The sequence below is a fragment of the Rhinolophus ferrumequinum genome, chromosome 24, assembly GCF_004115265.2.
Source record: "Rhinolophus ferrumequinum isolate MPI-CBG mRhiFer1 chromosome 24, mRhiFer1_v1.p, whole genome shotgun sequence".
Lineage (NCBI taxonomy): Eukaryota > Metazoa > Chordata > Mammalia > Chiroptera > Rhinolophidae > Rhinolophus > Rhinolophus ferrumequinum.
Genome location: NC_046307.1, coordinates 10,318,553 through 10,340,460, shown reverse-complemented (window position 1 = coordinate 10,340,460; position 21,908 = coordinate 10,318,553). Strand labels below are relative to the sequence as shown.

Sequence of the window (21,908 nt, the reverse complement as noted above, 5' to 3'; positions counted from 1 at the left end):
CAGTAGGAAGCCTTCGGGGAATGTAATGTCCATTGCCTTGTGATGTTGATTTGAGGCAATTATCATAAGTAGACTAAAAAGTTTTGCATATTATTTGCCCTTGTGAGAGCCCTGTGCTGTAGGCGTGTCAGGATACAGGAGAAGCCCTCAGAGAGGAATATTCAGAATATAGACACTTCTTTAATAGCCAGGGATCCCAAGATTTCAAAGCTTTTAATGTTTCCCAGCCTTTGGCTGGGAAACTCTTCCTGTGTAGATGCCGGGAAGCCAGCTCCAAGAGCTCCAAGAGCTCTCTCCACTTGGTATTTTTAGTGCACCTGCATTTTGAGCTTTTCCAAGGCAAGAATCAAACCACTTATCCAGTCCATTTGGCTGTTTTAGAACAGTTTTGTCGTATTTGGAGGGAAAATAGGTATTTTTTTCTCCTTGACACTTCCAGGACCACTCTGAATTTAGGTTAGTTGCTGAACTTGTCAGCGGCAGGAAGAAAAAGGAAACGCTGGGGGCCATGGTTCTGTACTCTCATCTGACTGCCCACTAGGAGGCCTCCTTGAGCCATTTCCAGGGGCATTTTCTCCTGTCGGATTGGCCCCCGTTTTCAAGACCAAATCACAACAGAAGAGCTGCGAGTGCTTGGAAGATGAGTAAAGATTAACTGGTTTTCCAGCCCCGGGTCTCTGTGCCAGGGCCTCTGGGCCTGGGGCTTCTACAGAGCGTCAGCCACAAAGCGGGGGGGTGCTGCACAAAGAGAAGGAAGGTTTTTCTCAAGAGAGTCTGGAAATTCAAACATGTGAAAGCAGTAACTGCAGTCTTGCACTATTCACTGGCTTTAAAGAGGAAGCCTGTGGCTGATAGATATGGAAACTTAGGGCCAAACTTTCTAGAGGGTGCTTTGGCAAAACACAGTAAAAGCTTTAAACGTATTCATGCTCTTTGAAACAGGAATTCCACTTCTAGGAGTTTATCAGAAGGAAAATAAAACCTGGATGTCCGTAAAAGTTTAGTTGAAAGGATAAGTCACAGTGGCATTGATTAAAAATTTTTTTATTATAATTGAAAAATAGGAGAATGTTCCCTTTCAGAAGGACACAGCAGCGTTTTAGCTCTGAATTGACTCGCACTCAACAAAGACAACAAATCTGCCAACTACGTATTTAGGGAAACCAGGAGAAAGGTGCAACCTCCAAAGTTCTGTGAAGAGCTGCCAAAGGTAAGAAAGAACAGGAGACCAGGTGAAAAACCTTGAGTGAAGAGGGGACTCTCAGCTCAGAAAGCTTCCAAAAGAGGAAGACCCACTCTGAAAGGGAACTATGAGAATAAAGCCTAAATTGAATAATGCAAGATTGCTGGGGACAATGGAAAGTCTTGGGAGGCACTGGAAAAGGATACAATTTTAAAAAGTAGGTATATTCTCTTAGAAACAAAGGCTATAAAGAAATCTGGGGAAGAGAAATGGACAGAGAAGCTCTCCTCAACCAAGCTCTGAAATCCAGAGAGGAGGTGACTGCCTACAGAGGCCATATTAGAGGTTGGTCACTGTGGTGAGAGAGAGAGAGAGAGCATGCACTCCCTTGGCCCCACTTCTCCACCACCCGCCACTTCTCCACGGCAACAATCACTACCACAAACAGTGGGACAACACCTACAAGACACTCAAAGGAAGAAAAGTATGGGCCAAGCACTCTATCTAGCCAAACTGATCTTCAAGTATAAGGCCTATAGGCAAAATTTTAAAACCTGTGAGAAATCAGGAAATACAATTATCCTGAGCCTTTTCTGAACAACCTACTAGAATCATGGAACAGCAGTCTCAGCACCACTGAGCAAGCCTGAGGAAATCCAGGTAAAAGGCCCTTCTTTGAGCATTGAATATATTTAACTGTAGAAATAAGAGTAAAACCAATACAGAGATTAAGGTGACAGATCAGAATGCAGATGTTACATGTCTTAATATTGTGGAAATTTCTCACTACTAATAAAAAATTGGAGAGATAGAAGACAGGAATAAGAATGAGCTCACTGATCACCTCAAAATTAACTGATTCAAAGGATGGTATTTAAAGTTTCCAAATCAAGTAGAAGTTTAAGCATATATAACATATTGATAGTTTAAGCATATGTAACAAGATTGATAATTCTACTGACTGTATAATGGAGAAGGAGTGAAGGTAGAGGATGAGATTACAAGATAATTTTGCTGTTGCTCATAGTAGGCAATCAAAACATACAGTCCCCAAAGAGAATGAGTTAACAGTATTTTTATAAAGGTAACTTCTAGAACAAAAATATAAACCTTCCTGAATATCAAAATCACATTAAGAAAAAGGGCAAATACATAATGAAAATACAACATAAAGTAATATAACAGAATTGAGACCAAATATATCTGTCATTTCAATAAATATAAATGAGTTTAACTCACCTATTTTTAAAAATAGTTTTCAGAATTGATTGCAAAGCCTAATCCAACTATAGGTCATAAATGTATAAGACAAAATTATTTATAAAAGTTAATTATGAAAGGATGAGCAAAGAAAGGCATACCAGAAAATTACAAACATTAAATATCTTAATATTTGACAACACAGAATTCAGGACAAAAAGCTTTAAGCGAGATAGTAAAGAGAAGTACTTTTCAATGCTAAAGGCTACAATTCACCATGAAAATTTAAGTTATAAGTATATATGCACCAAGTAATACAGCAGGAACTTTCATATAATAGAAACTATAGAGATGCAAAGAGATTTAGACAAAGACAAACTAATAATAGAAGACTTTGACTCACTTTTCTCAATCTAAAACAGTTCAGTGGTCAAAATTAATCTAGTAGTCCAAACAAAATAATAAAAAAGGTCGATGTTTTGATACGCATCACACATTGTGCCATGAAAATAGAAAATATACTTTCTCTTCAAGTGCTCTGAAATATCTGTATACACACAAAAGATTTATATGTTAGGCCACAAATCAAGCCTCATTAAATTCTCACAGTAAAAATAATATAGATAGCATTCTATAGTAATACAATAAATACTGACATTTATAACATATTCAGAAAACAAACAAAAAGCGCCCTTCTATTTGGACGTGTGTGTGTGTGTGGGGTGTTCTATATTAAATAACTCCACGATCAAAAGGAAAATATAAATTCAAAACTGCAGAATTTCTAGAAAACAATAATGATGAACATATAGAAGGATCTATGCATATAAAGTAGTACTCAAACGAAAATTCATAGCCTTAAGTAATTATATCAACATAAATGAAAGAAAAAGAAATGAATTAAAGCAGCTGACTCAAAAAGCTAGAGAAAATATTTTAAAATAATCCAAAGGAAAGAAAAATTAATAAAGATAAATACAGAAATTAATCAGTTAATCTAACGAAAACACAGTAGAACTTATAAATAAGCTTGTTCTTAGAAAAAATTCGATAAATTAGGTAAGTTACAAGCTAAGTTAATCATAATGAAAAGGAAATGTACTAATACCCCAAACAAGAAATTACAAGTGGGAAATAGTCACATAAAGTTTAGAAAGTAAAAAACAAAACAAAGCAAAACAAAAAAAACATAAGCAAATATCTTACACAATTTTATGCGGATAAATTTGAAAACCTATATGAAATGTACAATTTCATCAGAAAACTAGATAGAAAAGTAAAATAGACCAATTTGCATAAGTTTTTTCAAAATAATGTGAATAAATAGCATTAAGTATAAATATATAGACATAATGTATAAATTATAATAATATTTTTAATAAATAATTTTGTCAAAATCATTTGACAAAATTTGTCAAATGCTCCTTTCCCCATCCCCCCCAAAAAGCCAAGAAACATCAGGCCCATTATTTTATAGAGTTCTACAAATCTACTAACCTTTAAAGAACAGATCATTCCAGTCATTTTTTTTAAATGTTCCATAGCCTAGAAAAAGAAGAAAAACAAATTCTTTCCATAAAGCAAATATAAGTGCATAGATACCAAAATATAATGACTGCAAAAATAAAGAAAAAAATAGGCTAATCTCATTTAAAAATATCGATGCAAAAATCCTAAATAAAATTTTAGCAGACAGAATCCAAAAGCACACTGAAAATCGAATATATTGTGACCACATGGAGTTTATTCTAAGGATGGAAAAAAGGTCCAATATTAGAAAATCTACTAATATAAATAAACCATCATATTAATAGTTCTAAATGAAAAATCATATGAGTATCTTCATAAATACTGAAAATGCATTTGATAAAATTAAATACTTACTCTTGATCAAAAACAAGACATTTAATAAAATGGGAATTAATGGATACTTCCTGAAAATGAAAAAAATGGTTTTTTCTCAGCAGAAAAGCAACAGCTTGCTTAACAGGAAAATACTAGAGACATTAATGTGTATGTTAGAGTTAGTAACCAATACAATGTAGACATGAGAAAACTATTAGTGGTAAAAGAACTGAAGAGAAACATTCTGTATTATTTTTTAGAGTATTCTCTAAAATTCTCTTAAGGTTTCCAGGCCCAAAAGAATTAATGAGGAATGTTCTAGAACATAATCTTAGGAGGTGGAGGAAAGAGGAAAAGCAGAAAGAGGAGGAAATGGAAGCAGACGAGGAAAAAAGAAGAGAAAAGAAAGACAAGAAGGTGTGGTGGTTTTGAACTATATTCATTTGACACTCCATTCAAAATGTGGAACCTAAATCTCTTGCCCCTGAGTGTGTACTGGACTTAGTGACTGACTTCTAATGCATAGAGTAAATTAGAAGTGATGGTATGTTACGTATGAGTCCCTATCATGAAAGACATAGTGGTTTCTGCCTTGCTCTTTGTTGGTTCACTTACTGTAAAGGAAGACCCCCTGCCAGGTGAGGACACTCAAACAGCCCTGTGGAGAGGTCCATATAGTAAGAAACTGAGACCGGTGGCAAACAGTCATATGAGGGAGCCATCTTGGAGGTGGCTCCGCTAGCCCTAAACAAGCCTTCACATACATGAAGCATCAGTCAACAATGTACCGAAACCCCATCAGAGACCCTGAGCCAGAACCAGCCAGCTAAGCCCCTCCTGCATTCTTAATTCACAGAAACTGTGAGATAATAAGAGTTTGTTGTTTTAAGTCACGAAGTTTTGGAGTAATTTGTTATGCAGCCATGTAACTAATACAGAAGGCAAAATAAAGTCATTTTCAGATTGACAAAAAGTGAGCATGCCACTGGCAGACCTGTACTAAAGAAAATGCTAACAAAATTTTCAGGTAGAAGGAAAATGAAAACAGATGCAAGGTAAAAGATAGAGAAGTAATGAAGAACAAATAAAGTGGTAAATATGTGTATAAGTCTAATGGTTCATCTAATTTAAAAATATACCACAACAAGACCTGAATAAGTAGAGAGATATACCATGATTATAGATTGGATAATTCAATATTGTTAAATGTTAATTCTTCCCCAAATTGATCTATAGATTCAATACAATCCCAATTAAAATCCCAGCACTCTGTTTTTCTAGAAATTGGCAAACTAATGCTAAATTTTGTATTGAAAAGCAATAGACTAAAATAACCAAAACAATTTTGTAAAACAACATAGTTGGAGGACTCAAAACAATCTGACCTCAAGACTTACTAGAAAGCTACATAGGCTGAGTTGGTAAACTATGGCCCATCAGCCAAATCTAGCCTGAAGCCTGTTTTTGCAAAGCCTACAAGCTAAAAATGGCTTCGTACATTTTTAAATGGTTGAAAAAAGAAATAAAGAAAAGTATGCAACAGAGATTATATGTAGCCCACCCTTTACAGAACAAGTTTGCTAACTCTTGAGCTACAGTAATCAAGAGAGTATGATACTGCTAAAAGGATAGACACATAAATCAATAGAACAGAATAGGTCCAGAAATAGACACACATATATGGTCAATTGATTTTTGACAAAGGTAGCAAGGTAACTGAATGGAAAAAGGATATAGTCTTTTCAACAAATTGCACTAGACCAATTAGACAATCGTCTGCCCACAAAATAAAGAATCTTAACTTATGTTGGGAGACAATTGCCCATGGGTCTCTCACGTATCTGCATACCTTACGATCTAAGTTAGACACTAACTCCCCTTTTGCTCCAAACTGTCTTTTCAAGGATGTGTATCCACAAAACAGCCTGGAGATAGTGGCAACCTCTAGAGCAAAAGGGCAAGTTTGTTTACTGTCCAGATAAAAATGGATTGCTCTGGGGCAAAGATTGGGCAGGTTTGCTTGCAGTCCTTTATAAAAGATTGAAGTTCCCTAAGCTTGGGGTTCTTCAGCTGTGACACAAACTCACTGTGTGTACCTGTTTGTACTTCATCCACCCTGTGGGACCTTAGGGACAAGGGGAACCAATGGAAACATGAAGCTCATGCCGCTTGCTGTGCTATAAGTAAATAAAGTTCTTTGTTTCTGTCTTAGGAAGCTTATGTTTCCTGCCAGCATCCATTGAAACTGGCAGGGTAATTTGTTAGCTTGCAAGTAGGGTAAAATTTTATATCCTTTATCGCTCTTGACAACCCATACCTTGCATCATATACAAAAATTTACTTGAAATGAAGCATAGACCTAAATGTAAAACCTAACACTATAAAATTTTCAGAAGAAAACAAGAAATCTTTATGTCATGGGGTTAGACAAAAGATTTCTTAGATAGGACCAAAAAGCATGACTCGTAAAAGAAAAAATAAATTGGATTTCATCAAAATAAAAACTTTTGTTCTTCTAAAGACAATTAGGATTGTTAGGGCAGTCAAACTATTCTCTATGTTACTAAAATGGTGGATACATGTTGTTATACATTTGTCAAAATCTATAGAATGAAAAAAAAAAAAAAAACAACCATAGAATGTACACCGCCAAGAGCGAACCCTAATGTAAAGTATAGATTTTGGATGATGATGTGTCAGTGTAACAACTATACTGCTCTGGTGTGAGAAGCTGATAGTGGGGGAGGCTGTGTGTGTGTGTGTGTGTGTGTGTGTGTGTGTTGGTGGTGGTGAGGCATACGGAAACTATCTGTATTTTCCACTCAATTTTGCTATATACCTACAACTGCTCTAAATAAATAAAGTCTATTTTTTTTTAAAGGGCAAGGGGTCTGAATAGACATTTCTGCAAAGAAGATATACAAATGGCCAAAAAGCATATGAAAGATGCTCAACATCATTAGGAAAATACAAAACAAAAACACAGTGAGAGCACACTTTGTACCCACTAAGATGGCTACACTCAAAAAAGGGGAAAATAATGTGTTGACAAGGGTGTGGAGAAATTGGATTGGAACCTTCAAGCATTGCTCGCGGGAATGTAGAATGGCGTCGACACTGTGGAAAACAATCTGTAAGTTCCTCAAAAAGTTGAACATATACCCAGCAATCCACTATATATCCAAGAAAGTTGAAAATATGTTTACAGAATAACTTGTACGTGAATGTTCACAGCAGCATTATTCATAATAGCCAAAATGTAGAAACAACCGAAATGTCCAGCAACTGACGTATCAATACACAAATAGTGGTATATCCATGCAATGGAATATTATTCAACCATGAAAAGCAATGAAGAACTGACACACTACAACATGGATAAACCTTAAAAACATTATGTAAGTGAAAGTCAGTCATAAAAGACCACATATTATATGATTCCACCTGTGTTAAATGTGCATAGTAGAAAATTCATAGAGACAAATATAATAGTTGTCGCCTGGGGCTGGGAGTAAAGGGGAGTGACTGCTAAAGGGTACGGACTTTCTTTTTAGGGTGATGAAAATGTTCTATATTTGTGTTGATAGTTACAGAAATCTGTGACTACACTAAAATCACTGAATTATATACCTTAAATGGGTGAATTTTATAGTATGTGAATTGAATCTCAATAAAGATGCTTTAAAAAATAAAGTAGGAAAACTGATCTTTGTCTATATAAGTAAGCACTCCATTCTAAGAATATCTGAATCACAAATACAAGTTAGAAACAATAAACTGAGCAGTAATTGAACTTGACACAGGGTCCTGTAAAATGTTAATACTGACATTTTTAGACTACTTCACATTTTGAAAGTACAATGCTAACAATGTCATATAATTTTAAAAAATACCTGTTTGTACATTTTGGTATTCTTATAATCTGCATGCATGTCTCAGTCTGTTTGTATGTAGGTACATATATGCTTATCCTGTCATTGTCAAAGATGATTCTAAACAAGCTACTTGTGCTGGATGACCCCTTAGCTTTTTCACACCCCTGTGGCCAAGTTAGCTGTATAACTGCAGCTGCTGATTACAAAGCCCAGGTTCCTATTTCCATGGTACAATCAGGAGACCAATAATTTGGTGCAGAGAACCCTTATCAACATTAAGTGTTTTTCAAAGTTTGGTGAGCCACAGGTGGAATCAATTACCTAAGGCCTTGACTCTGAGCAACCAGTGATGGGCCTAGGGAATCTGCTATTTTAACAAGCCCCTCAGGAGATGTGATTTGTACTTAATTTGGGGAGCCCCTGCTCTGGGCACATATTCCTGACTTTTGTAGAGAAGATGAGTCTGTATGTGGTTTCACAGCCCTGTTCACTTTCTCCCTGCTCACCAGGATGAGAATTGCATGACTCCCTTTTGTTAACCATAATGGGATGTCCCTGAGCCCAGGGCTGGGTCTGCAGGTATTTCCATTCTCTCTGGGGTTTCTGCCTGCTGGGGGCCCTGACATCCCATGAGAAGCTGCAGAAGCAGCAGAGGGCACATAGTTGGCTCTGCCTCTGGGCCCCACTCACAACATAGGGCCTACACTGGAGCCCCAGATCCTGGACGCTAGGCCGGGCTCTGTACCCCACCCCATATCTAATAGGTAATGATTGGGAAGCCTGTTAGGTCAATAAGCTCTCAAGATTAATAGAGGCTCAGGTGATTTTCCTGTTACTGGACTTGAATGGTTCCAGGGAAGGGAAATTCACCACTTACAATGGCACTTTTGTCTCTCAGGGAGTTTGTGACCTGACCCTAGGAGAGACAGTGGAGTCCTGCCAGCTCACCTGCTCATCTCCTCTGGACACATCCATTCTGGCTCCTTCCAACATCTTTTGGAAACATGTGCCACTGCTCTGGTTAAAATCCTTCAGTGGCTCCCCATTCTTCTTAGAATCTAGACCACAGTCCCTATCATGGCCTACTGTCCTTGACCTTTGCAGCATTATCTTCTCCACTGTACCCTATTCTAGGACCCTGGTTGCAGTTCTCTTACCAGGCCAGGCTCTCTTTCCATGGCCTCCTCCTCTTTATGTAGTTAACTCCTGTTCATCCCTCAGCTCTCCAGCATCATTTCCATGACTCTGGAGTCTGGGCCACGTCCATTGTTTATTCATGCTTCTAGCACTCTGGTCCTTTCCTTATTAAAATGTGTCAACGGTGAAAATTTTCACTTGAGCACTAGGTATTTCACTAATGTTTGCCTCCCTCAGTAGATGGTAAAGTTCATTAGAGCAGGGCTCTGAGTTTGCTCTCATTGCAACCCCAGCACCTGGCAAAGGGCCTGGCAGGTATTTAATTCGATGGATGACTCACTCCACGAAGGTGGGTCACAACCTGGGTGGGGTGTCGAGACCTCTGGGAATCAAAGACAGACCCAGAGCAGCTACACATGTAAGTCCTGAAAACAGAGGAAATTCAACTGCCGGCTGGGTACCCAGGGAACCCCCAGGGCAAGGACACAGCACAGCTCTGGTTGGCGTCCAGCTGCCGAATGGGAGAGCGGCACCCCGATTCTGCGCTGGGGGGCCTCAGGTTTCCTAGCGGTTCCCCGCGGGGGTGGACCGAGAACGGCCCCTGTGCCCTGCAGCCACTGGCCGCGGAGGTCCGAGGGGTCGGGCGGGTCAGGCCGCCGCGCCCGGCGAGGGCGCTCCAGGCCGATTCTCTGGAGCAGTCGCGGCCGCCGGGGCCCCTCTAGCCGCTGGGAGGTGACGCAGTGCCTGTCGGGAAGGCAGCGGGAGCGGCCGGCCCTCGGCGGCGGAGGGCGCCATGGTGGGTGGCGAGGCGGCTGCCGCGGTGGAGGAGCTGGTTTCGGGCGTGCGGCAGGCGACCGACTTCGCCGAGCAGTTCCGTTCTTACTCGGAGAGCGAGAAGCAATGGAAGGCCCGCATGGAATTCATCCTGCGCCACCTGCCCGACTACCGAGACCCGCCCGACGGAGGCGGCCGCCTGGACCAGCTGCTGTCCCTCTCCATGGTCTGGGCCAACCACCTCTTCTTGGGTTGCAGGTGCGGACCACCGCCGCTGGCTGACCCTGTCCCCTGCCTTCCGATCCGTCGCCCTCGCTCAGGCGTGACCCTGCCCCCAACCTCCAGCCGCAGTGGCCAGGCCTCCGGCCGATTCCCACCCTAGCCAACAAACCCTCAGTTTCCTCACTTGGAAAATGAGTTGTGATGACTGCAATATTAAAGGGTGAAAAGCACTCAGTACAGGCTGCCATCTGGCCAGAGCTCCACCTGTGCTGGGCGCTAAAGTTACCATTGTTATTTATATTGCCAGTAATAGCTCTAACCACCTTTGCAGAGTGCATTTTGAGTCCATTAGCTCCTTTCACTGGCAAATGCAGAGACAGAAACCGACCGAAACTGGGATGCCCCAATTTACATATGAAGAAACTGAGACAAGGGGAGGTGACCTTCCTAGGACCTTGAGGCTTCTGGCAGGATTGGTTAATTTTACCATTTATATCTGGATGTAATCTGTGGCCCTAGCCTTTTTCTCCCCATTCCCCTGGCTTCTGGACCCTGAGCAAGAGCCAGCCTTTGCCTCACTGCCTTTCCTCTTACGAAAATAATAACAAGATGCCTCGCACCCTCCTTTATCCCACCATGAAGAAGGTGGAAAATCTCGAGGTTCCCACATCTTTTTATTTTAGCGTTTCCTGAAATTGTGTTAGGATAAAATGACTCGGGCTAGTCCTGGCTTCGGTGCTCCTTAGGTCTGTGTGACTCTGGTCACATGGCCCCTCTTGCCCTAAGCCACTTGGTTTAGCTTGCAGATGTTGAGGGTTATTAGAACAAGATTTGTGCCAATGAAGCAGTGCCAGTCATATCCATCCCTTTTCTATGCTTTCTCGGTGGCCCTGGGAAATCCTGATTAACAGGATCCAAGATTTGGCAAATGTCAGAAAATTGGATCAATGAACAAATAATGTTATTTTCATTAGACCAACACTCCATGTGTTCAAAAAGTAATTTTTTTGGCCCTCATACCATATCCACGAATATGTACTGCCAGATGTATGGTGCCTCTATTTTTGTAAATCTTTTTTGTTTGTTTTGTAAATTTGAAACACCTGCTCTGTTGGCATTCCTGGAGCCACTTCTGTATCCCCCAACAGGAAGAACTGTTAACTACCTGCTGCTGAACATGCATTGGTTTGTCCTGTGGTATCAAATCAGTCCTCTAAGAATTGAGTTTATAGTCCCATTGCCTGCAATTTGTTAGCCCCATACTGACAGGTAATTTTTCTAAGGTTTTTAACCTTACTACTTTTTATTATGCAGTTACAACAAAGACCTTTTAGATAAGGTGATGGAAATGGCTGATGGGATTGAAGTGGAAGACCTGCCACAGTTTACTACCAGAAGTGAATTAATGAAAAAGGTAAACAGGATTTCCAAGTGCTTTTGAAATGGTACAAAGTTAACAGCCCGTGTTTATGATGATTTATTAGAGTAAATATTGTTTCCTGAATGCTTGTTTACCCAAAGATCTAAACCCTTTCATTTTTATTTTTCTGTAATTGGTCTAAACCTTTTTATACCTAGATAACAACTCAGTGTGATAAATTATGCATTGTTGGTGGAGTAACACATAAACTCAACCTCTTCATTTCCTCTAGGAACATTGTTTTGAGCTTCTTGCTTGATTTGTAAAGAAAATGTTGGCTAGTTTCCCACTTATTAAAAAGTCTTGCTGGTAACATTAACTCATTCTTCACCCAGCAGGTTAGGGCCTGACCAGTCTCGTTCGATCTCTCCAACTTACTTGCTGATTGGAATGTAGATGGAGTAATGTCCACACATCATAGCTGTTCCCTATTTTGCAAGGCTTGATATGAGGCCGTGCCTGTAAGAGCCTGGTATCTGGATCCCGGGGCGAGAGCCATGGAGAGTGTGGCAGAAAGAAGCCCCAATGATGGAGCTGGGCAACCTAGCTACTCTTCAGAATTCCCCAAGAGATGCTTTTTCTCCTTTGCTGGGGTCTCCCAAAATTTCTTTCTTTAGCGCTTTACCCAGGCCTCTTTTAAAGCAGATTATAAGCTTCTTGAGGTGGTGCCAAAAGTTTTAGTCTTTCTAACTCCAAAATCTAGTATAGGCATACCCCAGAGAAGGTGCTCAGAAAATGCTCACAAAACTGACCATCGCAATAGGATAAATGGCGGCTGGCCTCTCTATTAGTGCTGCTCTCCGAATCATAGGTAAGCCCCTGCCTCACCCTATTTGGAAGGCAGGGCATATAAAGAGGTTCCCTTTTGTGTGGTGACCAGAAACTAATCAAATCCTCAGCTGCCCAGAAAGTCCTGCAGCCCCAAACAGTGCACAGCCCACTTGATTTCAGATAGTTTTCCTATAAAAGTACTCTTTATCTTAAACATCTAAACCTGGAATCAAAAGTTTCAGGTTGATATTCAAGGGGCTGTTTTATTTTTAAAATCCACTGTTAACAGGAGGCTACTGTTTTTTGACAGGAACCATGTAAACGGGGGATTTGTGACTGTTTGGATCTTCTCATGTAATACTTTAAAAAAATCTCTGGGCGATCAGTCCTTCAGGGCCCCGGAGTGGTGCGGTTCCTGGGCCCCCGCACGGGCTGGCTAGACGGTTGCTGGCTGCCTGAGTGTACCCCGCCGGGCAGGGGCAGGCAGGGAATAGGGTGAATCTTTACTTCCTAACTGTTCTTGGCAGATTCCTTCCTTGCTTTTTTGCCCCTAAGAGGTATTCTGTCCTCCCTAAGACCTTGCACATCAATTTGCTATTACCGTATACTTCTGTCTTGTACGTAGCGATACTCTTTCCAGTCAGGCCAAGCTATTGAGAGATCAGGTCACTTCATGATATTTGGGCTGCAGCCCCCAGGGGAGGCTAAGGCGCTCTTGTAATTGATATGCGTCCCTAACATTATACATAGACCTGTGTGAGGCAGCGTATGTGTGTGTGTGTTGGGAAGGGTCTCTGTTCTACATTGTAAAATGGTCTTGAACCTCAAAAGAGTAAGGACGCCCTGCCGTGGGATTGTGACAGTTCATTTTCACCGTCATTGCAGTGTTAGCCTCCAGAGCAGAGTCCTCAGGCATGAACCTGGCATCCTTGAACTGTCATCAGACTGATTGTTAGCACTAACTACTTGGAAGAAGCCTGCAGGGAGCCTAGACTTCTGCAGCACTTTGGGATTACATGTGTTTCAACTGCCTTCAAATACAACTTCTGTTTTCTTAGTAACCAAATTTAATTTTAGACTTTCGATGCCACTGAAAATGAAACTCACTTGATCCTGAAAAGTGAGATACTTAGAGGGTGCAGAGTTTTGCCAGTTGTTAAGACTCTTCTAGATAAGCCCCTCCTGAGAGCGAGTCATCTGATCTGTGTGCCGTGACAGACCTGTAAGGTGCTGAAGGCCGTCCCTCTCCATCGAAGGCGACCTTGAGAGCCCAGTGGAGAGCGCTGTGGGGACTTCGCAGCAGTTCTTTTGTCTCTGGCCTGAGGTTTTTGCATATAACAGAGGCTAGCAAACCTAAGCAACATGGCCAGCCCAGAGGCAAAAATAAAAATAAAAATCCTTGACGTTGAGCCACGCACCTGAAAATGTCTATTGTAGTTCTGCCTAGAATTGGTCCTTAGCTCTAAAATTAGAGTTTAGTTGGGTTTTAAAGCTAGCTAGCAAGTAGAAACAAAATCACCTGTCGTTGGTGTCTCAGGACTGGACAGTAAAGATGACTTAGGGACATAAGCTCTTTAAGGTAAGATTTTAAAAATGCTTTATGGCTATTCTGCAGTTTTGAGGCAAGTATGTCTCCCCTGTCCAACTTTTTTTTTTCCCCGAGAAAAGTGAGCTTTAGTCTCTGGAGGTATTTGTCAAATAGTTGCAGTGTATGATTTTTCTTTTGAAAGAAGGGGATTCAAACACAAATATATTGAACGAACAATTTCAGTTATCTAACAGCCATCCCTTGGGCACATCCCTGCAGTTGACCAGCTTTACCCACTAATGAACAATAATTAACAAATAAGCAGCAGCTCACTCGGGGTGTCATCACTGTGACTGTCAGCATTGATATTTCCAAGGCATTGTCTTAAGGAGAAAGGGGTGTGAGTGACTAGGAAGCTGTCATTATTGGCTCAAAGAGTTTGTCAACTTAATTACTTGTCCATTTTCCCTGAAAACAGTTTTATCCAAGAGGGAAACTGACAGAATGTAAAGCGTGTATGAAATGTGAAAGAGAAATTAGGAAAACAAGTGTGCCTGCATTTCAAGAGGTTCTTTTGGGTGGCCAGTTAGCTCAGTTGGTTAGAGCGCGATGCTGATTAACACCAAGGTTGCCGGTTTAATCCCCGCATGGGCCACTGTGCGCTGCGCCCTCCTTAAAAAAAAAAAAAAAAATGTTCTTTTTTGTGCATTATGTCCAGTCTTGGCAAGCTGTAAGGTAATGGAGCAGCCACTCCCTTGGTGGAAGGAGATGTGATTCTAAGGTGGCAGGTATTTGTGGTATTCAGTTAAATCACGTTTTGTCTTGTTTCCCCAAGATAAACGCACAGGGGAGCTACCTTTTCCCCTTTATCCACGACTGGAAGTCAGAAAAGCAGACTGACCCCACAGGCCAGTGTGTTGCCTGGTGCCCAGGGTGAGTGAATCACCTGCCAACACCATGTATCCAAGTCCATACTTGCCACAGCCAAAGCCAGTGGCAGCTGTTGTGCTGCTGAAGTCATGGTCTGTCTTAACCAGAAATTTGAGAGACACCTTAGGGCATCTCCTTCCCTTTGGACTAATGATGGTTTCTTTAGGTGATACTGCATTCTCCTAAAAGGAGAAAGGCTTCTTGTATTTTGCTTTCACTGAGGACTTTTACTTTTTCATTTCACAAAAAGACTGGAGCAACAGGCTTAGTTAAGAAATAGGTCATACCTTGAAAACTCTGATTACTAAAAAGACTCTCAGATTGATTCATTTGCACTGCTAGATGTTAAGGAAATCCATTCAAATACAAGGTGACAGTCAAAATGATTTCTTCCCACCCTGCTTAAAAGTTGTCTCAAGCCAAGTTTAAATTTATCAAAGGTGCTAGAGAGTACACAGAAAGAATATGTGTTTTAATTCACCACTATTTGAAGACAAGCATTTACAGTTTCTAATAGTGTGAAATCCAGAAATAGATAACCTTCATCACATCGCCTAAATATCCTGACTCAATGTGGAATGTTGCAAATTACTACCTGGATTCAGCTGATTTTAATTTAGAATAAGTGTTTCTGTGATTCTGCTTTCAGAACCCTTCATTGCAGAGCATGCCAGGAAAAAAGTTGTATTTGAAGTATTTCTGTTACCACTTTAAATTGCAAACATTTACAGATCACAAATGACAAGACAAAAAAATTAGGTTCTGGCTTTCAAATGGATGGTATGGGTCAGTGTTCTGCTGAATTTTCTGTATATAGTAGAAGATTAATAATTTCTGAGTCTACTCACCCTCTGAGTAGTACATAAATATTGCATCACTGCTGTATTTTAATTTATGAATCCAATTCACCGGACTACATGGCTATGTAACTTTTTTTTTTTTCCTCCAGCATCAAAGCTAAGGCAGAAGAGTCATCCCATTTTCATCAGCAGCTACAGGCTTAGAAAGGAGGCTGGGATGAATGTGACACTGGCCACAGAAGGTCTCTTAAGACTCCTGGTACTATCAACATGGAGGAGAGAGGCAGCTGAAAGTGGCATTTTAAAAGGTCTCCTCCTTCTTCCAGTAGCTGTCACTGTAAAAGTATGCATGGATATTTATGTATTTATAAATCATACCCTTTTTTATTTGGTTTTTGAATATCAGACTTTTTGTTAAAAATGTGTATTTTTTTTATGTTGATGTAATAATGGAGGTAGTAGATTTTACAGTTTGGATTTCTCAACAGTGTACCTTTAAGTGTAATTCTATTTGTGGTCGTTTTTTTCCCTGACTGATGCAAACCAGATCCCTTATTTCCTTATTTCTATCTGAAGTTTATGCCATCCGTATACTCCACTGCCACACACTCCTATTTTTAAGAGATGAGTGAGAATCAAACCTTAGGCCTCATCATCAGGTACTCACTCATCAGCTCATGGGAGGAGGCCGCCTACAAAAAAGCATTTGCCTTTATTTAAAAACCGACCACACAAGATCCCACAGCTTGGTCCGGGCAGCCAGTTGATCCGCAGACCCCCGGGGCCCTCCCAGCGGCCGGGGAAGCCCACATGCCCCTTTTCTGGCGGGAGCCTGAGGCTCCACTCTTCTGCACTTGAGGAATGGCCATGCGCACAGCCCCTCCAGAAATACTTGAGTGCAGTGCTGCTTTGCCCTGAAACTCAGGTATTAACTGCCTGCCCCCTTTTAGGGAATGTACCTCTTCTTTATCCCTTCCCGTTCCTCTTTCTTATTTAGTACCCATTATTAAGTATTTATTTCCAGCCATAAATACTGAGACAGACTTCATTTGGGGAACAGCAATGTAATAGCAAGTCACAGCAGGATTCACTTGTCAGGGTGCCTGGTCCTGGGGATGGTGATGAGTAAGACAGTGGACCCTGCCTTAGCTTCATCGCCTGGGGTAAAGACGGGTCATTGAACAACTGGGAGAAGAAGAGGAGCGCTGGTGGTGGGAACAGGGTGTCTGGGGGCAGAGGAGGGGGATAACTCTTGCCCCTGGCTCAAGGCTAAGGCCAGGCTGCACACCTCTGATGGACGGACATCTTTGTGCAGCGTCCAGCTGTAATCTGTAGCGACCACTAGGGGGGCCCATGGGAAGAAACAGGATTTCAGGTCTCTGAGTCTAACCTTGGACAAGCCACTTCTCTCCCTCTGCCTTACCTGGAAAGTGGAGATCACAGAAATACCTACCACAAAGCGATGGTAAGCATTAAGATGTTAGAGGCCAAGCACGTGCTTAGTGAGCCTTCCCCTCTTCTTTTCCTCAAAGCAGCCTAGCCTTTTTCCATTCTCATCATCTGTATAGATTTATGAGGCTTCAAAAACCAAATTATAAAGTGAAAAATCAAGAGTGTGATTGTTCACTTTCAAAATGTTTTCTATAGGTTTCTCATCATGAATTCTATTTATAAGATAAAATGTCCCAATAAAATAGTATTCCTGTCAGGAACGTGTCCATTGCATACAGCAAGCTTACACTGTGGACTCATTACCTGCATCCTCCCCATCTCCTTCAGCTTATTTTTGAAGACTTCTCTAGTTAACCAAAGTCCAATTTTCTGATACCATTTTCTAATGGGTATACCATTTTCTCATTTCCTCAGTTTAAGCTGCCTGTTTTTCTTCTCAGCTTACCATTACAACCTCCGTGGCTATCTTACCTATAAAATTAACCAGTGTTTTGTAATTTCATCTTTTATCTTTCCCTGGAAAAAATGGGCTAGAAATCTCATTTTCTGCATTACAGACTGCAGCACTCCTTGGGGTGTAGGTAAAGTGGCCAACTCTTAGCTTTCAAACAGGAGCTCACACTGGATGCAAGCTAAAAGATACTAGCATCTTCATATATACACAGTCTTGCCCAAGACAGGGTGAGGACCAAGTGAGATCTTAGGAAGGGACACGGTAAAAGTATTACCTTCAAGTAATGTCTATGAGGGGATCTTTTTTGTTGGACATGGCTCAAAACCTGTGAGAAGCAAGTGCTAACAGCAGTTTAGGGTGCTTAGTTAACAGTGATGCTCTTTGTTATCCAGAAAATGGCTTTTTGAAACATCCCTTTGCGTCTGTGGCCCACCTGATTAATCCTCTACCTTTGCAGAGGAAAGGATTCCCTCTGAACTTTGCCAGGATCCATTTGGACCTATGGCTGACCTGTTGCACAGGCACGGGGAGGAATCACACTCAATCACTGCCTACCCTCTGATGCTTTGCTATCTGTAGTAAATGGCTATGAAAATACACATCGGTGCATCTGTTACCCTGTATGTCAGATTTCTGTTACCCTGTATGTCAGGTGCTGGGTACCCTTATGTCTGGAAAGAGACTGTCAACTTCTGGGGTCTGAGATCTGTCATCTAGTCATGGCTCTCATTCTTGACTAATTTAGGGATATCTTTTAGCTCTGTAGGAGTTAAGAGTAAACCCAAATCTTAAGAGGCAAGCGTTTTAGAACTTAAACAGAATTTTGGTCATAGGGAAATTGCTTCCTTCAACAAATGCTGAGTGCATGCTAAAAAAATTATCTGCCCTCATGGGCACACACACACACCTCTGGGGGAGAAACAGAATCTCACCTGGCTTTTCATTGAAATAAATAGTAAGCGAGAAAACCTGTTAACTTATTTAAATGAAAAGCAAGCCAAGCGAAGTTCTGTTTCTTCCCCAAAGTTGACTCTGTCCCTTCACAGTTATGTCTCCCAGGGCGAGGGGTGGCAGGGCTGGCTGCCCTTCTCACTTCGGTTTGGAAGGTTTTTCTCACAATGCCAGCAGGAGGCCAGAGTCCTCGGCATGTGCTCCCGTCAGAGGAGGAGGTAGGCCTGCCACCTTGCCTACAGACAAGAGGACCAGCCAAGGAGGTGGGGTAACATCACCTGAACAGATACCTTTGGAAATCAAACAGAAAGTAAACATTGAGACTCCTATGTTCCCATTAGATGGAGCTAATTCTTACCTATTCTAGACCGGTTTTCCTCGACAGTGCTGTCAGACAAAGGTGCCTCTTTGGATGGGAACCAGCCCAAGTCCCAGCTTTCTTTCCCAGCCCAGGAAAAGTAGGCTGACAAACCAAAACTATCCTTGAATATGGCCCTCCAAACTATTTGCCTGGGAGAAGGATGCTGTTAGGGGCCTGAAGCAGGTCTGGGTACTTAATAGTGAAGGGACAATTAAGTTAGGTCAACCTTGAACCAGTGATTAAAGCCCTTGCTTTGCTGTGAATGCTAGTACCAAAATCTCATCCTATTAGGGCTGCATTTTCCTTTCCCTTTGATATTTTCTTATACTAAGAATATTTAACTGAACCTAATAGATGTGAACTTGTAGATAATTCCCCGAATTATTTCATCTCAGTGAAGGGATCTGCAAAGTGGGGATGATTGCTATTTTAATCTTCATAGGAGGATTCAGTGGAAAAACTTTCACTTTCTATGAAAGTACCTGGTACTTAATGAACTCTCACTGCTTCATTTCTGCCCTACTTTCCCTTTGAGGCCAAGCTGGAAGACATGAAATGTTTCAACTAACTTAAATTTACATGCAAGAAAAGTGAGCATCCATCATCACCCCACCAGACCGGGCTCCATCCCGAGCTGCAATACGGACCTTTTTGGTTAACGTTACGGAGAAGAGCCTACGTGGCCCCATTAGGTACTCGGGAGATGTGCTGACAGTGAATGGCAGTAGGCTCTGAACAATGCAGCACCAATCCAGTGCCACGCTCTTATGGAAAGGGCAGAAGCAAAACCTCCAGGATGGGGGAAAGGGGTCAGCAGATGGCCAGCCTTGCCCAGAACGCATGTCCACTGCAGTCCTCCCCCGACACAAGTGCCCTGGCACCCCTGTACTGCCTGGGTCTAGGGGCCTGGGGCTTGCAAAGGCAGGAGGTATGCTCCTTTCTCTGTGAACACAGCCTTTGCTCTAGCACTGGCTCGAGTCTCACCCTGTAAATTAACTACATTCCTTACCACTCTGGGTGAACTGTGGGCCCCAGGTGACGGCACAGGTGGGCTTGGACCATCACCGACAGTCACTACTTCCCGTTAAACCAGTGTTTTTCAACTTCTCAGGTGGGGATACAATGACTCATGCTTCCTTCTACCGTTGTTTACTAAATTAGTTTTTACTACGTTCTATTTTTATACCAAAAAAACCAGAAAACTGCTAATTAAAAAGTGTCTCGAGGATTTGGAGCGTGGACCCTGGAGGTCCTCACTAGCCTGCTGTCCTCCCACCCAGGTCTGTGCATGTACTGCCAGAAGCAGTCGGGAAAGCAGTTCCCACTTTGGGGCTTTAAGTTTCAATCTTTGGTACGTATGTTGTTGCTCTTACAGCCTGGTACCTCAGACTTGGCCTTGATAGGGTGCCATGGTGATTGTGGTCTGTTCTTAAGCTGCTCTGTGTAAAAGAACACCCAGCCCTTCAAAAACCAACATGGAAAGGCTAACAAAGGCTAGGGAGGAGAAGTTTCTCCCTGAACAGATGGGCTCATCACCCTCACCACCGCCAGGTCCCAATACTGCCCCCACTGATCTGACTTGCAAAAGAACCTCTTGTAACCACCTCTAGGATGGACCGTCTTCACTCTAAAGGCAACCTTCCAGCTGATGTTCCAGAGTCTCCACCGGAAACCACAGCCTTGTGTGTCCATACAGGTGCAGTGTAATAACCGAAGCCCACAACACAGCAAAAGCACTAATCTAGATTTTCTTTGGAGGTGAGATTCCAAGTCTTTAGCTGAAGCTGATGACATGAGCTGGTGTCTCTGGCTCCTTTCCTATTCTCTGCCCAGGATGTTTATCAGGCCAAGAAGCTTCCTGTTTCTTGTTGTCTTTGTACTGGCACCAATACGAAAACATTAAACCTCCCAACTCACTTTTGTAAAATGATTTTTTATACAGAGGCCAAAGAACTGCAAGCCTCTCTGCAAGTGACCCTCCTGCTTAGGAGTACTCCTAGCCTAATTCAGCTGCTGGGCTATGGTATTCCTGGCAGAAGGCCTTGTTTGTAAAGTGGGAATGTAGCAGGGCAACTGTGCCTTTGGGCATCAGAAAGGAAGCAGTATAAAGAGGTCTGCCTTTAGTGCTCTTAGGTTTGCATTTTGGGAGCCTCCAAGACACTAAAGAACCCCTGCACTCCAGGAAGAATGGTAACCAAATGGTTCAGGCTCAGGGAGCCTGAGGAGCTAGGCTCTGGTCCCCTCTACACAAGTTCCCAACACAGGGGGACTTTAAGCACCCCCGTCTCCCAAGTAAGACTTGAGATCAGCTAACCTCCCCCAAAGACTACAGAAGCATCAAACTTATAACTAAGACCATCACCATATAAAGACCTCTCTAACCAGGTAAAAGGTTATTTGCTTTCTCTGAGCAGAGTACATATACTAGTCTTCCCAAACATTCCAGAAATCACTGATAGATAGATAAAAATATCATGTGGCCAAGCTTTAACACTCAGCCAATGGCAGTGTTCCTGAAAGTCAGTTATTGCAGGGTTCCCACCCAAGTCTGAATCCTCCATACACCAAAGAGGAAGCTTGGAGCCCTTCCTTTCAGGGTTCTTGATTTCAACCATCAAGGAGCTAACGTTACTGAGCTGAGAGTCAGGTACCCAACAATGTTTGTAAAGGGAACATTTCCTTCATCGTTTTGGTCCAAAAAAAAGCCCTAGCCCAGGCTATGAACAAGAAACTTAAAAACCTCAAGACATTACTGAGAAAATTGTTTTCAAAAGCTGTAGTGATGGTGAGGAGAAATAACTGAAAGAATGGCACACATTTAATTGTGTATTCTTTTTCAAAGGATAGAGAAAAGTCAATTCTTTCAACAAGATTGTTTGTAATATCTTTGCTCTATATCATATACTAGGATAACTGAAGATAACTAATCTTTTCTCTGACAACAGCTCAAGTTTTTGCAAACTAGACAGCAACTGAATTAACAGGGCACATCTCAGAACAAGACC

General features: G+C 41.8%; 1 protein-coding gene and 1 long non-coding RNA gene across 2 annotated transcripts; both read left to right on the top strand.

The window, feature by feature from the left end:
• Window positions 1-1,644: 1,644 nt before the first annotated feature.
• Window positions 1,645-7,781, top strand: LOC117016855 (uncharacterized). The gene is made up of 3 exons (XR_004421980.1): window positions 1,645-1,843; window positions 4,513-4,645; window positions 7,110-7,781. It is a non-coding gene; the product is annotated as an uncharacterized LOC117016855 (long non-coding RNA).
• Window positions 7,782-9,967: 2,186 nt separating this feature from the next.
• CDKN2AIPNL (CDKN2A interacting protein N-terminal like) lies at window positions 9,968-21,365 on the top strand. Its single transcript, XM_033095937.1, has 3 exons — window positions 9,968-10,272; window positions 11,551-11,650; window positions 15,835-21,365. Exons 1-3 carry the CDS (start codon window positions 10,034-10,036, stop codon window positions 15,844-15,846), a joined length of 351 nt encoding a protein of 116 aa, XP_032951828.1. The 5' UTR covers window positions 9,968-10,033; the 3' UTR covers window positions 15,847-21,365.
• The last annotated feature ends 543 nt before the right edge of the window (window positions 21,366-21,908 follow it).

What these genes read in the sequence shown, in the direction of transcription:
- CDKN2AIPNL (XM_033095937.1), top strand. Translation starts at nt 10,034, where the DNA reads ATGGTGGGTGGCGAGGCGGCTGCCGCGGTGGAGGAGCTGGTTTCGGGC. An exon ending in CACCTCTTCTTGGGTTGCAG is followed by an intron (nt 10,273 to 11,550) that starts GTGCGGACCACC and finishes TTTATTATGCAG; the next exon opens with TTACAACAAAGACCTTTTAG.